General features: G+C 30.1%; 2 protein-coding genes across 4 annotated transcripts in view; one reads left to right on the forward strand and one right to left on the reverse strand.

The window, feature by feature from the left end:
• The window catches only part of LeuRS (Leucyl-tRNA synthetase), a 69,277-nt gene extending 65,082 nt beyond the window's left edge, over positions 1-4,195 (reverse strand). The window contains exons 1-2 of the mRNA XM_075379258.1: positions 4,057-4,195; positions 862-1,083 (exon numbers count right to left, since the gene is read on the reverse strand). Coding sequence (XP_075235373.1) covers positions 862-1,083; positions 4,057-4,059 — 225 coding nt within the window. The 5' untranslated portion in view covers positions 4,060-4,195. The remainder of the gene's footprint in view (positions 1-861; positions 1,084-4,056) is intronic.
• A 236-nt stretch (positions 4,196-4,431) lies between these two features.
• Positions 4,432-18,404, forward strand: part of Oscillin (glucosamine-6-phosphate isomerase Oscillin) — a 38,995-nt gene continuing 25,022 nt past the window's right edge. For 2 of the 3 annotated variants that reach the window (XM_075379155.1, XM_075379154.1), the window contains exons 1-5: positions 4,433-4,873; positions 6,998-7,139; positions 13,516-13,617; positions 15,988-16,170; positions 16,284-16,468. In XM_075379155.1, the coding sequence (XP_075235270.1) occupies positions 7,016-7,139; positions 13,516-13,617; positions 15,988-16,170; positions 16,284-16,468 (594 nt within the window). In that variant the 5' untranslated portion in view covers positions 4,433-4,873; positions 6,998-7,015. Of the gene's footprint in view, positions 4,874-6,997; positions 7,140-13,515; positions 13,618-15,987; positions 16,171-16,283; positions 16,469-18,404 lie in introns of all 3 variants that reach the window. The other variant, XM_075379156.1, reaches the window with a different exon arrangement.

Raw genomic sequence — 18,404 nt, forward strand, 5'->3', positions numbered from 1 at the left:
GCCAAATACTTAGGCAAATTAGAAGCATTGCATAGAAAAAGCTGTTTAAAGATAATATCTGCGTACCACACAGTCTCCGAGGAAGCGACCAAAGCCCTGGCGGGGCTTATGCCTATAGATTCATTAAAATATGCCTATAGAGTTCATGAAAATCTGGCAAGAGCGTTGTGACAGAGAAACGAAGGGACAATGGACGTACTACTTAATCAATGAGTGGAAGATAGGGAAGTTGATGTAAAGAGGGTAAACAAGAAGTTGCACACATGGGAGGAGTCCTGACTTGGAGCAAGGCGCTTAAGGGTGCCGGGAAGGACAGGCTCATGACCAACCACCTTGGGGGTCTCCTGAGCATCTGGAGGTTGCCTTGGTGCAATTAGGCTGTGGGCACTTCCCTGAATCCCGATGGTGTGCTCACTGTATCTTTGGAGCAACGATAGTGGCTGAAAATGGTAAATGTTATTTTGTGTACATTGCTGGGTGTGAGTTTGTGTGAGGAGTGTGGTGTGATTTTTGTTTGTGATTGTTGCGAGTGTTTCCTTAACTTTTGTTCTATGTTTTTCTTTTCTGATACAGATGCACATGTGATGTTTTTGGTTGTTGATTGTATGGGTTTTCACATATATTAGTGATATCCAATTGTGTTTAAGGGCATTATTCCCCCCTCCTGAAGTAATGCCACATCAGCAGTTTCCAGGAGGGGTGGAGGTTTAATCGGTAGGGCACAGGCACACATACGGTCTTACTACCATCTTGTGGAACCAGTTAGCGAATCCGACATTGCCTAGGCACCTGTAAATGGGGTTCCTCCACCTCTTAAAAAAAATCAAAAAAAGTTAAGAACTGAATAGATTTAACACTTACCTCACTTTTTGATAATGTAAATACATGTCCCAGATGAAGTCGTCCATTCATATAAGGGAATGGAAAAGTAACAAGAAATTTTTCTTTTTTTGAATTCGGTTTAAAATCTTTAGGAGCATCACATTCATATATTTTTTGTTTAGCCCATTTTTCTTGTATTTGTTTTTCTATTTTTTGAAGATATTCTACTTTAAACGTACCTTTACGTTCTTGAACTGATGTCTAAAAAAAAAAAATTTGCAAATAATAACACGAATTAAATTAGTGTAATTACAATTTAATTCATAATTAAATTATTGAAATTCAAGGGACAATAATATCAGTACAGCTCAGTAGAATGGAAAACCCTGGTCTAAGGGGCAAACCAGGAATAGTCTTATGGCAATGCAAATAGAGTAGCATCTCTAATTTTTGTTTTTCAACATACATATGTTACAGGACTGCTGAATTATTTCATTATACTGCTTGTGTTTTAGGGTTTACATTGAAATTAATATTAATAATTTTAATTAAGCAATTGTATAATAAAAATATTTCATATCTAACCCAAACAATATAAATATAATATGAAGAGCAACTGAAAAATAATGCACACTCACTAATAACTCATAAATGGAAATAAATATTAAAATGAAACAAAAGAGGCTGAAACTGCATTTTACTGGCTCCCCAAAACATACCTTTACTTTTCAATATAATCTCCACATTAATGGCTAAAATGAAATGAATGCCATTAAGGTTCCTCTTAAAATTCAGAAAGAAGTGATAATCGCCAGGTCACTAAATCAGCTACATATGGAGGGTGTGGAACGGCTTCAAGTATCAACTTAACAAGAGCTTTGACAATAGCACATGGAATGTGTGACTGAGCATTATTATATTCCAGGATCAAGTGAATGAATTTTTAAACATGACACATTTGTCTTTTCAAGTGTCTTTATTTACTATGGAAAATTCAGGTATTCTAGATACTCCACTGCATAACTACTTTTCGTATTCCAGAACTCTGTTAAGAGAGGTATTTTTGTTTTATCACTCTCATGGGTAAAATCTTGCTGCCCACCTAATTCATAGCAGTACGATCTACAGTTTTATCACCTGATAAACAGCTTGTAAACAATGATGAATGTTTCTAGGATTTATTTTTACAGCTGTTAAAAATTCAATTATAGTAATTTTTTATTGATTAATGATTATTCAAAATAATTTTAATATTGTTTTAAATACACTGACATAATAGCACATTCGACTCCTTGACAAAAGCTATTGACAATGAATGAGTAGACAGAGTTGAATAAGACTTGGCAAGCATGTAGTGAGGAATGTAGATTCAGTATGACGGTATATGTCACTCTGTATGTTTTGTTCCTCTTGTTATATACAACTGCGCATTACTTATCAGTCATCACTTGTAAAACATAAACTTATATTAAAACTCAATTAACTTTTCAACATTGGTTAAAAAATGGATTATTCAATTACATATATTATATTAGTTAATTACATATTATTCTATTGGTTAATGGATTATTGGTTATTAATGGAGCTACATTACTCAATTATATGTGAAAAATTAATAAAAATTATATGCGAGATTAGTACACAGATTCATCAATACATAGCTTTTAATCTTTAAAAATGAAATGTTTTTTTAATATTGTATTGATCAACTGAGTAATGTTTATACCTTGATGCATACAATGAAAACTATAAATTATGTTCAGTAAATATGAAAAAATTAGTGCTATTCAATAAATAAATTACAAAAACAAAATTGTCAAAATTAAATGAAAATTTCTACATTAAAACATAATGCTATTATTTCTTCTGCTTAGGTATTGAATTAACGAATGCTACTGTTATTACAATAAATACAAGTTTTAATTACATCTTATATATCCTAATAAAAAAATTCTGCAATAAAAAATTACCTTGTGTTTTTTTTTAGTTTATTTTTAATATTTATTTTATAAATAAATACAAAAAAAAGGATTATTAAAGAAAGATCATGGATTAGAGGAGCATTTAGTAACAAGTGTCATGCTTTAACCAATGTTCTTAGCAATTCAGCCAACAATAATCTTAGTTATGAGGAATGACTGAAATGTAATGCACTGTCACAAATAATACTCAAGTGAAACAAATGAAGCACAATAGTACATTTTACTTGCTATAAAAATGAACATTTGCTACATCCCCATTTATAGCTACACATTTCTGCCAGTGGTGAATCAGTTTTCTCGTTCCATCAATGAAAAATGCTGGCAGGCTTCCTTGATCATTTGATAATTTTACAGCATCTTTCAATTCATCATCCACCACATGAAATCGGGGTATTCAACATCTACATGAAATGAATACCCTTATACATAGTTTTGTAGCTGTGAGGTACACACATTTGAAAATATAAATTTATAAACTTTGCTGTACTTGTTTTAATAATATAACAGATCAGGAAATCTTAACAAAAAAAGATCCACATGTTCAGAGAACAAAAATAAAGTGCGATAAGAATAGCTTGTTAAATTTAGAAAATATAAACACATAGATGGAGAGTATTTCTGCCTGGTTATTAAAAATACTGTTTACACTTCTAACTGTACAAGTGAAGGGATTAAGGGAACTGTGATATAACATTGTAGGTTGACTATCCAGCAAGCTATTCCCTATCCAGTACAACTAAGCTTTCTAAACTTTCATGAATAACTATTTTTGAATATAAAATATGATAATGAATGCTTTTGCAATTGTATGAAAGGTGAAATTTTATGCTTTACAAATTATAATTTTGTGATTTCACTGTTTGCACTAGAATTTCATCATAAACAAAATAACTAAACATTTCCATCATTAAAGAGATCTACCAACAATACAAGGTTTATTATTTTCAGTGGGAAATATTCTACACAATAATCTGTAACTTTAAACATGTTTGAAATTTATAAAAGGGTAGTGTAACCATCAGACTGTACGAAAGGCTTGAATGACACAATCTTTCAACAAGAAAAAATCTACAAAAGCTTTTGATAAACTCATCTTTTCATAAACATACATAAACTAATTTACAATTCCAATATGTTCATAAATACGAAAGTTTAATAACCCAAAAAAGTCAAAGGACGTAGGTTATCGTACCGGATGTTTAATAATGATTTATTACTTGAAACAGCACAAAAAATTATAAAATGATCTTACCATATTAATAAATATGTATCTTTTATTTAATTATTTCAAAAACTGCATTTACAACAACACAAGTGTCACAAAATTGCATTACACGTGTCTTAATTCTAACCTAACTTATTAATCCTAACTACACGACCATTCACCAGGGTAAGTACATATCGAGTTACCAACAACAGGAACAAAATGTAAAAAAAATTACTTTCTGTTATTTTTGCAGCAAGTTATTAATAATGTTAATAAATAATTAATATATAAGTAACAAATCTTGTCCAAAAAAATTACTAATTACACAATTATAATATGTTGGGATGGTAATCATATACAATTTATTATGACTTCTGATAAGAATGTCCACTACTTTAGTGTTGGTAGTGTGATAAGAGCAGATTAATAGTTAGTCTTCGTTATGGGAGCTTTGGATGTCTTTTGATGTAGAAGTTTTAAATGTGATAAACTTTGCTTCCTGTTTTTGTTTTTATTTGTATTAAAATCGGCTTATTTTTTATTTACCCTTTTTGATTTGAATTTTAGTATCATTTTAAACAATTTTAATAATATAATTTGGAATTTTATTTCTGATTAATCAGGTGATATTTTAACTAGAATTGCATCAATTTAGTTACAGGATAACGAGCGTGATATTATATAATTAGTTGTTAAATTCATTAATGTACGTCATAACGTGCTGAAAGTATAGTTCACTGTACTGAAAACTAGTTGATCTTTACCCCTCTTTTGTCTGATAAGTAATTGACCGAAAAGTAGATTACTGTTTAAATAATCCACTTCCACAATCTCAGTCTGTTCTACATATCAAAACAACTTTGTAAGTACTTGCATAAGTTTATTTATTTTCATTATAATTATTTAGTTAATTTATTTTATTGTAATTTTTTACTTATTTGTCAAATAAACCACTTATTTTTTTATAGTTTTTGCAATAAAATTGACATTTTGTTAAGTATAAGTAAACTTTGTTATGCATGTTTTGACCAAATGGAAGTGACCTAATTATTATTTTTTAATTTAAAATTAAAACAGTTTAAACTTTTTAATTATGAAATTTAATGTAAATTAAAACAAGAATTGTTGCAAAAATGTTTAAACAAATTTCTGTTAGTTAAAAGAAAAGAAGAAAAAAGGAAAAGTGTGAAGTTTCTAAAGATGAATTAGGATATCTAATAAAATTTTTTCAACCTTCTTTCAGTATATAAACTTATATGTTTATTATGTATTTTTATTTTTAATAGATATTTTTATGCATTAAAATACAGATTAATCAGTAACAGTAGTTGAATGGTTATCATATTATTATTTGGATGACCAAATGGATTCGTATATAAATTTTGTAATGATTGTAAAACATATGACTACAGAAAAAAAAAGGTTTATTGTCTTTATCTGTTGGTTATATTGTAAAATGAAATCTGTTGAAAAATGTAATTTTTAAAAATCTCTTTTTTTAGTAAATTACTTACCTATTAAGCAGGTTATATTTCTTTTTAATTAATTTAATATGTACTTTCAATTTCTAATTAATGAAATCAAGACAGCTCTCTCCAGTAGTCTTCCCTATTTAATCATTTTGTGTTAAAAAGTAGAGTTGAGTTAAGCTACCTTTGGATTAAATATTTACTTAGATGCCTTATATAAATTAGTTTCCAATGGTGATCTCACCAAACAGTGATAGTTAAGTTGAATTTTTTTTTCAGATGCAGCAAGAATCCAGGAATAGATTTTCTTAAGTTAAGTTTATACCTGTTCTTGGGTATCATTATTACCTGGAGGAACAGTAATTTTTTGTAGTGTATATTTTAATTAGTAAACACAAAATTATTGTGATATGCTTCCAATAGTACCATATCTGTTCCTTATTCTGAGTAAATGATACCTGATTTCCTGAGAAGTTGATGGAATCGTGTTATCTCCTTCCTGAAGGGGCTTTGGATAATCTTGGAGAACCCTTTTAGATGTTTATTTCTCAGTTTCTGTGGAGTCATTACTATGCTATTCTTTCTCATTATCCAACCTTTTCTGTTATCCTTGATTCATCCTTGAATGGATGTTTTATAGACTTTTCTGGATGGTGAAGGATTTAGGTACTTGTAAACTGTTGCTTTCTTGGTATTTGTGTGGTTTGTTAAGAGCAGCCTTGTCTACAGACCTGTCTGAAAATTCTGCTTTCTAGTACAAATTACTCTTTATTTTGGATAGTCACTGTTAATCAATGTTCTTTGACATACCTTTGTAAAAAGTAGCAGACAATAATATTTAAGACAAAGGAAATCATTATTTCCAGTAATTTATGCTAAGATTTATTTAAATAAATGCTAAGTCTTTTCTGTAATCATGAGCCTGGACATGTAAATGATGGACTTTTGTACTACATCAACTTGAATACAAGTCATGACCCCAGTGTAAGACATGGTCATTTCAGGCTGGTGTAGCCTAAGTTACACCTTAGGATATTCCTCAAAACTTTTGAATGAAGATATTTAAGATGTATTAAATATAATCAAATTAGCATAATATATAAGCCAAATTCTTCTTCAGTTATTTTATCAACTTACTGTCATCCGTTTCTACCTGTTACATTTTTGTTGACAAATTATTATTTACATTTCTTTGTATTTAATTAGATTTTCTGTATTTTAGATTATTTTTAAATTGCATTTTTGTACATTCTTAATTCATATTCAGTGAAAAGTTGTTTGAATGCTTGATTCATTTTAACAGTCTTATTTATTACAACAATAATTTACTGTAAATCAAATTTTGTTTGAGTCATTGATTGAAGCTTTACTAGTATTCAAAATATAATTAAATCATGAATAATGGCTTAAAACCATTTTAATTTAGTTTATTAAAGTTGATACAACTTTTAAATTATAATTATACATTTTATAGGTAATTTCTTATATATATTACAAGTAAAATGTTCATTTTTTAGGTTGGAATAAAAGTCAAGATGAGGTTAGTGATACTACCTACACCTAATGAAGTAACAGAATGGTCGGCAAAATATCTTGTCCAGAAAGTTAGAGATTTCAAACCTGGACCGAATAGATATTTTAATTTAGGTCTACCATCAGGTATATGTTGTATTTTTAATGTTGCATTTTTTTTTTAATGCCATTCATAAAAGCTTATACTTTCTTGACTCAGAAATTGGGTTAAATTAAATTCTATTTAAATTCCACCTATAAAGATGCTAGATAATTTATGTGAATTTGAACATCTATATTACAGGATATTCTAGCTTCTAGGATTCAGTGAACTATAGGTTCTGAAGGTTTTTGGCCTGATACTAACTGCGAAACTTTAAAGGTTTACTTTAAAGCTGTGTAATCTATAATGGTGATATAATTTACAATGATTTTTCATTAATTAAAGATGAAAATTACTGTAGAAAAATTATTTATTAAATGAGAATGAAACTAATAAAACTTTTCAACATAATCCTTGACTACATTTAGGCATTTATCTCTTCCTTCTGCCAGCTTTCTTATTCCAGTAGTAAAGAATTGTTCACCTCAATGTCCGAGTCAAACATTGTTGGTCTCCTTATTGTTACCAAACTCACTGTCAAGTAAAAAGTGTTTGAGAGAAATAAATTAAAAAAAATCTGAGATCAGGACTGTAAGGCGGATGTGACAACTCCTTCTAACCCAATTTTAATAGCTTCTCATGTCTTTTGAGTATAATGGGGATGGGCATTATCATGTAGAATAAGTACAGCTTTTAAGACAGAACTGGTAATTTTCTTCTTTATTGGGGGTTTCACTATGTTTTCTAGCAAGTCATAATAGTACTCAGTTGATTGTTCTTCCGAATGATTGCAATAAACTGGGACTTATAGTCTCAAAACACCTATTATCTTCACTATACTGACTGATACATAGGTTTTGAATTTTTTTCTGGCAGGCAAATTGGTGTTTCCAGTCCATACTTCGATGTTCAGGTTTCGGCTTAAAATGATGTAAGTTTAATCACAAATTTGTTACATGATCTTAAAAAAACATTACCATCTACTGAAAACCACCATTTAAGTTTTGTACAAATGTGAATTTGGTTGGTATTGTGATTTTCAGTCAACCATCTTGAAATCCACCTCTACTCACACTACAGATTTTAGTAATTTACCAAATTTACACATGTCTCTTCTTGTGAATAAGATCATTAAGAATAAAATAATTTCAGTTAGCATTATATCTGCAGAAAACAAAAATTATATTGCAGCATGCTGTTTTTCCATGATACACATTTCAAGCTGAACCGACAATTTGAAATAAACAAAAGAGGTTATAATAATGGAAGCTTTTTTGAACAGCTAATGTATTTTATGTCAGTAGTGTCAACTTGAACATGAGACAATTTTAACGCACTCTATTGAATAGCTATAGTTTTTCCATTGTTACAATTTGTTTCTTTAATTATTGAATGACCCTTGAACAATCCATATGTAATCTTGATGGTTCCTACTTTTTTTTTTTATTGTTTAAAAAGCATGTTAGTAGTGAATATTTGTATTAGCTTTCGAATGTTTGCCATTATAAACTTTATTGCTGGAACTACAAATATTATTAATTGCATGTTGTACAGTAAAACTATATACACCAACAAAAGACAGTTCTGTAATTACCTGTTGCTTGAAATAAGATTACGTAATAGAAGACTCCAAATATTGAACACTTTGTACAATGAACAAAAAAAGAAGTCATAAAATAATTTGTGTTTTAATTTTTACACTTGTTATAAAAATATCCTGTATTGTAGTATTGTATTCAAGAAAATGTTTACATTTACATATGTAGGTGTTTATCTGTATTCTATTCTTTATTATTTATTCTTGTATTCTATTCTATTGTTTATCTATAGAAGATTGAATAATATGATAATTCAACGTATGCATTTACAATTGATATTTGTTTATTCAACCACATACACAGTCTTAGAGCCAATTTAATGTACTGTATACTGTAAAAGTAATTTTCAGTCAAGTGGAAATATTTTCAAAAACCGTATAAAGGGCGTTTATAAAAACTGTCTCAAATATTCAGAGAATACTCCTCAAATTGAATTAAAGAAAAAACGTTATATCAACATACGTCCAGAAATGCTTTATGTTAAAAATACAAAATGGCTATGCACCATTTTGTATTTTTAACAAAAATTTATTTCTCAGGAATGGTTAATCATATTGAGCTGAAATTTCATATACTGCTAGGGTACCTAGAGGTTTACCTGTGTAAAATAATGAACCTGATCTCTCAGTCCATTCAAAATGGTGGCCATTTTGAAATGCTAGCGCAGTCTAAGCATCAGTACATGACATCTTTTTAAGCGAATTGGAGTTTCGTACTTTACAGTCGACAGTTTGGAGGACACTTAACAAAGCCCACTGGGCTAGTCTAGTGGTTAACTTGTCATTGCAGATCAGCTGATTTCGAAGTCAAGAGTTCTGAGATTCAAATCCTTGTAAAATAAATGTGGCCTTATCGCTAAAAATATGTTGTTTAATAATTAGGATCTGCACAAATATTGTTCATCATAACTTTGCCAGAACACAAGTCATCAATCGTAGTCGTATTTATTATGTTCTTGCACCTTACAAATTTTGAAGGGTTTGAAATTTTCACTTTTTAATGTTCAAATCGCTAATGTTATGTTCTCATGCTGCAATCTAAGTTGAGGAATGATGATCTCAGTAAATTTTTGCATAAATCTGTTGCAGATTTAGGCCTCCCTGGTTTTCCCGTATTATTAATGTTCCCTGTTTCTTCAAATTGGTTTTTGATACTGTACCTTTTGAAATAGGGTTAGGATCATTAAATGTTGCATTGAACGATTGACAAAATTTCACCTAACTGTTATCACCAAAGCCACTCATTAAAAGTGTGACCCTCTCCTGTTCACTAAGTGACATGTTGGTAGCTATGGCAGTTAGAACAAAAAAAATTAATTCAGTAAAAAAGCAATTACAATTAAGGTAAAAAAGATGTAAATATCAAAAGTGTTTTACAAACATAGTAAGGGTAGACAAAATCAGTTAGTCAACCAATCACAATAAATTCTCATAAGAAACTTAGCAGTGGAGTAATAATCACTAAACAGAATATTACACAACAGTGAAGTAAGCTTCATTTTTTCAAGAGATTATCAATGATCATCATGATTAGGTAACAAATAATTTTGTTAAAATTATTTATTAAAAATAAATTTTAAATCAGTTTAATTTTTTTTTTTAATTTAATTTGTTAATTTGAACTTACTAAATTTAGTAATTTTCAAAACCCAGACTTTTACTCTGCCGCCATTTTGGATACAGATATACCAACTTTTTATTTATACCATTTTTCTTGTCTTAAAAGACTTTTAAAATGATTATCACACAAAGGGTGTTACCATTTAAAATATTTGAGTTACAACCCCTGAGCCATCTCCCAAGAAGGGGTTGAAATTTTATTTCTCGTCAAAATGTAAAAGTATTCTATCTCGGTTTTAAAGTTGTTGAGGGGTTTCCATACTGTTTACTTGCCTATACATATAAGTTGGTTTACATGTAATCTACATTTACATTTAAATTTACTGATATGTATTTTTTCAAGAATATCATTTCTCTGTTATTGTTATTTATTTCAATTATTGTAAATAACAGTAATCGTGTATATTTATTTTTTATAAGATGATTAGTTAAATTTGAAAACTTACTATTACCTCTTTTATAATTATTAAAGTGCCCTGAAAACCTCTTAATGGAAGATTTGATGGTTTTACCTCTATATATATTTTTTTTCTTTTTTTTAGAGAATTTTTGTTATTTATAGTTTTTATATAATTGGTCAATGAGATCATTGTTATATCCATATACATTTGCAATTTCCTTTATATATTTAATCTCTTTATTAATTTTATTCACATTTTTATTTCAATATTTATATCTAGATGGTTGATTGTGCATTTTATTTCACGTTCATATTTAAAATTTTAAGTTTTTGTTATACATATTTAGTTTATTTTTAACAGTAATGTGTTCATTTTTTATATCCTCATTATATGTCCCTAATATATCTTACCCATCATAACACAGTGTGTTTCAGAGTGAATATCAGAGTTTTAAAACGATGTAATGTTTTTCAAGTTTCACGTATGTTGATTAATTATTAGACATGAAATGAAAGAGTAACTCAAAAAGTTACAGCTGTGTGCAAGCTTATAAACTTCCTGTACCTTCTATTTGAAAACACTAGTAGCAAAGATGGCAACCCCCTCCCCCAACAGAAAGCGTTCTGTGTTTTGCAGTTTCTAAAGTATAAATATGTAATATGTAATACTGTTCTTCTTGCATTCTGTTGTGATCCCCGAGTGACAATAACATTCATAGATGGTATAAACAATTTGAAACCACTGACTATATTTTTAAAGGGAAGAGTATAAAGGGATGACCAAGTGTGTCTGAAGACAATGTTAAACATGTAAGAGAATCTTTTGTGTGTAGTTGTAGGAAATCGATTAAGAAAGCTAGCCACAAATTAGCAATTCCAGTGACATCTATGTGGAAGGTTTTAGGGAAACACTTATAACTGCATCCATATAGTTTACAGTGTTACAAACTTTAAAGCCTGTGGATTATGATTTGCATCCTAGCTTCAGCAAATGAAATGATGCATTTTGACGATGAAGACTTTCTTTATCGTGTCATATTCAGTAAAGAATCAACATTTCATGTTAATGGAAAAATAAACACTCATAATGTGCGTATCTAGGGGTTTAGAAAATCCTCATAAAATATTGCAGTATAAACATGGCTCCCCAAAACTGAATGGTTTTTTGTTCTGTATCCCAATGGAAAGTTTACGGGCCATTCTTTTTCACAGAAGCAAGTGTGTCTGGAATGTACTATTTTGATATGTTACAACTGTGGCTCTTTCTTCAACAGGGTGGTGCACCTCCTCACTGGCATAACGCTGTACGTGATTGGTTGAATGAAATTCTCCTGACCACTGGATTAGTAGCCGGGGACCAGATGACAGTGCTTGTTTGCCATGGCCTCCACATTTGTCCGATCTGACCCCATGCAATTTTTTTCTTTGGGGGTTTATAAAGAATCAAGTGTATGTGCCGCTGTTCCTAGCAGACTTATCAAACTTGAGACACAGGATCGAAGCAGCTGTCGCATCAGTTACTCCATACTTTCTGATTAAAGTATGGAATGAACTCTCCTATCTACTGGATGTGTGCTGTGTAACAAATGGTGTTCACATTAAACAGGAAAAAACTGTTACAGTTTTTTCAGGAAAAACTGTTTGAGTTGTTCTTTCGTTTTGTGTATAATTTATCAATATAAAACTTAATAACTATTACTTAACTTTAAAATCCTGATATTCATTTTGAAACACACGGTACATTACATATATCATGTACCGTATCATTGTAATGTCATGTACTATTTATTTTCTCAAAGTGTTGAATGTATATTTCTGATAAAGGTGAACCCATGGCAAGACCTTCTGTCCAGTGGATAACATTCTCATTTTGCTTTGATAGGTATTAAATTAAATTGATTCTATCTTTCTATCTTATGAACAGTTGATTTGATTAGAGAGCACCAGTTGCAAAATTTTGATTTGGCTATAGCCAATTGTAGTGTAGTATATTTTTTAAATGAAAATATAAGGAAAAATAGGAAATTAGATAAGACGCAAAATGTAAGATAAAAAAGAAAAAGTACCATTAACGTTGATCCTACATCTATGAATTAAGCTGTTTACCAGTTCATAAAACTTTAAGATGAAAGACTGTTAATAAAAATTTATTGAAATAACATATTTATTTTTAAAAATATTTTATTTAGATCAGTATATAATTATATATAATATATTATGTCAGGAATGAACAGCAGATCTATTACTCCATAGGACACGGAACTGTCAACATTTGTTTAGAAGGATCCAGCTCTTTAATGGTTAACAGAGCACAAGACGTTACATATTTTAATATGTTAGTTGAACAATATTTTTAACTGGTAATAAGGATGTTGTGAGCTTTTAATTGTAACTTTTATTTTGCTAGTTATTGAACTATGATGCTTTTCTTGTCATTATTTATTGAACAATTTCAAAAAAAAAATGTTCATTAAGAAAAAGGAAAGTTTTTTCATAAATAAGTGAGTAACATTGATTTTTCTGATTTAATCTTCATTTGATTGTTAAATTTCCATACTAGTTATTATAGCAAGAGTTTTTTAAATAGTGATTGAAAATTTAATCAGATGATTGTTCACATCCTCTTGTGGTAGCAGATCTGTTATAACAACAGTACACATAAAAAATAAAAATTATTTTATTTACAACTGTTTAAAATTTGTGATGCAGTAATGAACGTTTATAAATAATTTCTTTTTATAAATTTTATTTAACGTATTATACAATTATTGTATTTATTTTTGTCCATTTATTTATATTGCAGGAAGCACACCGATGGGGATGTATAAAAAATTAATTGAATTTTTCATTGCGGGAAAAATTTCATTTAAGTTCATTAGAACATTCAATATGGATGAGTATGTAGGTTTGTATTTTTTTTTCTGTAGTACGTAGCTGATTTTTTTTTTAACTTCATGCTGAAATATAATACTTTAAAATTATAGATTCACTTTCAGATAGTATGGAAATTATTATTCCAGCAGGAGTAGCATAATTATCTCTGTAAAAAATAATTATAATTTTTCTTGGTCAAGTTGTTGAAAATATGATTTTTTATATCATTCGAAGCATGATGCCTGTTACGTCTTTGCGTCTAAAGCAGTGTGCAGTGACTGAATTTTTAACAGCAGAAAAAGTAAACATTAGTGACATTTATTGTCTTCTAAAAGCTATTTATGGTGATGAAACTGTTGATCTAAGTACTATGAATAGGTAAGCAATAAAATTTTCTGCTTTAGAAGCCAGTAAAATGAATATTGAGAATGTACCTCTCAGTGGTCAACCGGTTTATGTGACCGATGATGAGAAGAACCAAAAGGAAATAGGTTGATCATTTCAAAGTGACAGTCACATCACACAAATATGCATCGCCACTCAGGTAGGTATATTGAAAGATCAGTAGAACACATTATTGCCTGACTGTACTGCCATAAAATTTGTTCACAGTTGGTCTATGCAAACTGAGCAGAAAAGAACAAATAACAACAAAAGAAATTTTGTGAACACCTTCTGAAAAATTATTATAATGAGGAAGATGACTTTCCTTTTCAGTTTTGTAACTGGAGATGAAACTTGACTCCTGTTTGTAAATGGTGATTACATGGAAAATAAGTATAAGCTATTCTAGTAAATAAAATGCACTTTCATGCCATATTTGTTTCATTGCATTAACTCTTTTCATTTGGGAGTTATAAGCAACTGTGTATTACATTTCAGCTACCCTCATCCTGTGTGAGCCTTAGCGTGTATTTTCATTTCTGAGTGTCAATCCTATTAAAATGAATGCAGATATATTTATTTATTTCTAAAAGATTTGTATTTTATGGGCTAAAAAAATAAAACCTTGTTGTTACATTTATTTAATATTTGGATCAAATGTATGGACATCAGGAATGTACATCATCGGTAAGAAATATTCACTAACGGCTAACCACCCATATTTAATGAGTCATGCGTTTGATGTCGCCTTCTTCCTTCCTTATCATATACATTAATTCTAAACTAATGTGCACATTTCCTGCACCATTCTCTTACAAAACCATCACTCATTATTATATTACTATAAACGATGTACTACAGACAGCCGATGGTGGATCTCGGTTTCAGATGTTCCTTTTGCTTGTAAAAAATAAATGATGCTATGCAACTTGCAACTGGCAGGAGCTGTAGTAACAATCGCTTCCATATTTCACCACATAATACTGAAGCATTACAGAACAAAATGTCGACTGATTTAAGCAATTAAAATATTTTTGGCAATATTTAAGCTAACTTATAATGTATATTAATGTGCATATGCTACACTGCTATGGAATTCGCTTTGTTTATAACATTTGACGAGAGATTAAATTATAATTAGCCTATGTAATTAGACCACCGGATTGGTCTAGTGGTGAACGCGTCTTCTGATTTGGAAGTTCGACTTCCAAATCAGAAGGACTTGAACGCTGGAACTCTCGGAGTTCCAGCGTTCAAGTCCTAGTAAAGCCAGGTATTTTTACACGGATTTGAATACTAGATCGTGGATACCGGTGTTCTTTGGTGGTTGGGTTTCAATTAACCACACATCTCAGGTATGGTCGAACTGAGAATGTACAAGACTACACTTCATTCACACTCATACATATCATCCTCATTCATCCTCTGAAGTATTATCTAAACGGTAGTTACCGGAGGCTAAACAGGAAAAAGAAAAGCCTATGTAATTAGCGTTTACCATTAAACCTAACATAATTTTGACTAGAGTTTCAGTAATGTTATTATATCATTAATATTTTATTTATTTAGCGAGTAATTTTTGTGCTACGCTTAAAGTTTTTTGTATGGGATTTTTGTGTACATACAGGAAAGAAGAATGGAATTATACTTTATAACAATAAAATTCTTAATTATAACATTATAATTTCTCTTCTTTTCTTTATGTTAGTACTTTTGGAGAGATCTGTGCTTTTTCAGAATATAAGGACACATAAATATCTGATTAATAATAACATACTTAAAATGTAAAATGTATAGGAGGTATTTTTTCAGTCTCGGCCACCAATATAAAATCTGTTATATAGAGCATATGGACAAATTTAGAAATAATCAGATGTAGTTTTTTATTTTATATATATATATTTTTTTTTTCAGATAATATTTATTTTTTTTAACATTCAAATTTTTACCTGTAGATTGTTTTTCAATCACAACTTTTTCATTGTAGTATTAAGTTGTAATCAATTTTTTTCCCCAGATCTACCAGAAGATCATCCTCAGTCATTCCATTACTATATGTGGCAGAATTTTTTTAAACATATTGATATCAAACCAGAAAACTGTAATTTATTAAATGGTATGGCAGAAGATTTAGAAGTTGAATGTGCCCGATATGAAAAACTTATACACGATTCAGGTGGCATACATTTATTCATCGGAGGTAAATATATTTTATTTTTGTTGGTATATTTTTTGAGGGGACTATTAGAGTAATAAAGATGTAAACAAAAAAAAAATCAGTTCTTATTGAAATTAATTGTATGTCTTTATCAGGTATCGGACCAGACGGTCATATTGCATTCAATGAACCGGGGTCATCTTTAGTATCACGTACAAGAGTGAAAACACTTGCACAGGCAACATTAGAAGCAAATGCTAGATTTTTTGATGGTGATTTTAATAAAGTACCAAAATCAGCTCTGACAGTAGGGGTCGGTACAGTAATGGATGCTGCTGAGGTTTGTATATTTTAATTGAATACGTTGTAACAGATAATTGTCTTGCTTTTGCTTTACCGCATACTTCTACAATAAAAATATTTAACATTTTAGAATTGTATCACTATCTTACTAATCTTGCATCACAGTTGAATATTTTTTAAGTTGAAAATGGATAAACATGAATAAAAGGATTAAAAATTAAATCAGATTAGAGTATAGATTAAATTTATATAAGTTACTATTAAAAATCATGACTGAAGATATCTAATAGATATCTAAACTAAAAGATATCTTCTTAATTTTGAGGTTAGTTCTGTTTACACAGAGTGATTTATTAGTCCTGTTACTCAATTTTAAATGCAATTTAAGAAAGGGAAATTTAGGTGGAATAAAAAATGTATTTACTTACAAAAGAGATTTAATAAAAAGCTATTACTTACATAATTGTTAAAGAATATGCTCAAAATGCCCACCCCTTGTGGTTATACATGCATGGACCTAAACCGACATGCGAGATACCTAAACCAACGGCAATATTGCAATCGCTTGTTTAAATCTGCAGGCTGAAGCTCTTGGACTAATCGTACGTGATACGGATACAATTTCAATTTTGTAGCAGCTTTCTGAACACTCTAATATGACAAACCGACTTGCGTGGAAAGTTTTCGTAAACTTTTCACATTCTCTAAAACGTCATCTGTCAAGCGAGTTAGTCGACCACTATGTTTTCTTGCAAACACTACCTGTCTCTCAAAATTGGTTTGCTAGCCTAGAAATTGACATTTTTTCTGGCGAAGGAACACCAACAAATTTAATTTGAAAATGATTCTTTTACACTCTCATACAATTTCGTAGCAAAATATTGTTCAAGAATGAAAACTCATTCTATGGTAAAAGACATTCTGTTCGTAACATAACCGGAAACGGCAAAGTTTACACAGCTCAAGGAGAATCAACTCACATTGCCGTATCTATACCGGTTGAGTAGCGCTACCAAATTCGTGTCACAAAACAAAATTTCCCTTTCTTAGAAAAAAATTACCAGACATTAACGATTGGGTAACAGGACTAAAAAATCACCCTGTAGTACTCCATTGGACAGTTGATTTATATGTGATGTCTGTTCGTAAAATATCTGACTGAAGGTTGGGAAAAAATCTATTTACCTGTTTTGTAATCTTTAAAGTGGTCTCCTTGTGTTACTTCACAAACTTAACGCAGTGGTTCTTTCAATGCTAGAAACATTTGCGAAACTCCTTTTTTGGTATGCTTATCGACTGAGCTCTTACATTCATTAGCTATATATTAAGACCCTTTCAACAGCATCTTCAGCTTGTAGGCAAACTAGAAATTACAAGGATCAATGTGGAGAGTTGAGACTGGTGAACTGTAGAATTAACCTGCCCTGCCAAGAAATCCTGGCTCAGGTGAAAGATAGGTTGCCTTGATGCTAGTGCCAGATGCATGACTCACTCTTATCCACTCTTTTGTGCCAAACTGCATTAAAAAGATGACAGTAATAAGTTTCTGGTGGAAAACTGTTGTAACCTGTTATGTATTCACAATACACAACTCGGCGTTAGTATTAAAAATTCACATTGAAAAGAATACAGTTAGTTTTGACCTTACTCCTGACTTGTTTTGCATTCTTTGGGTTTGGAAATGATGAAGCCATTCACTGTGATAACTTAAATTTTTCATATTTGTCATGAAATCAAAAGCACTGAAGGCATATGGTAGTTCTTTGTTTATGTTCACATGAAAGTAGCTTTAAGGTAAAGTTTGTAGCTGTTCTGCAAATGACCAAATAATTTTTTTAAGTAGTATTTCCAGAATCATTGGAACACCGGTATTCTTAATCATTTCTGAGACAGTCTTTCTGCAGACATTCATTTGAAACTTGACACCTTATTATTGATATCTGGATTTTGGCTAATTGACAACATTCTGATAT

Source organism: Lycorma delicatula, chromosome 11, assembly GCF_047948215.1.
Source record: "Lycorma delicatula isolate Av1 chromosome 11, ASM4794821v1, whole genome shotgun sequence".
Classification (NCBI taxonomy): Eukaryota; Metazoa; Arthropoda; class Insecta; order Hemiptera; family Fulgoridae; genus Lycorma; species Lycorma delicatula.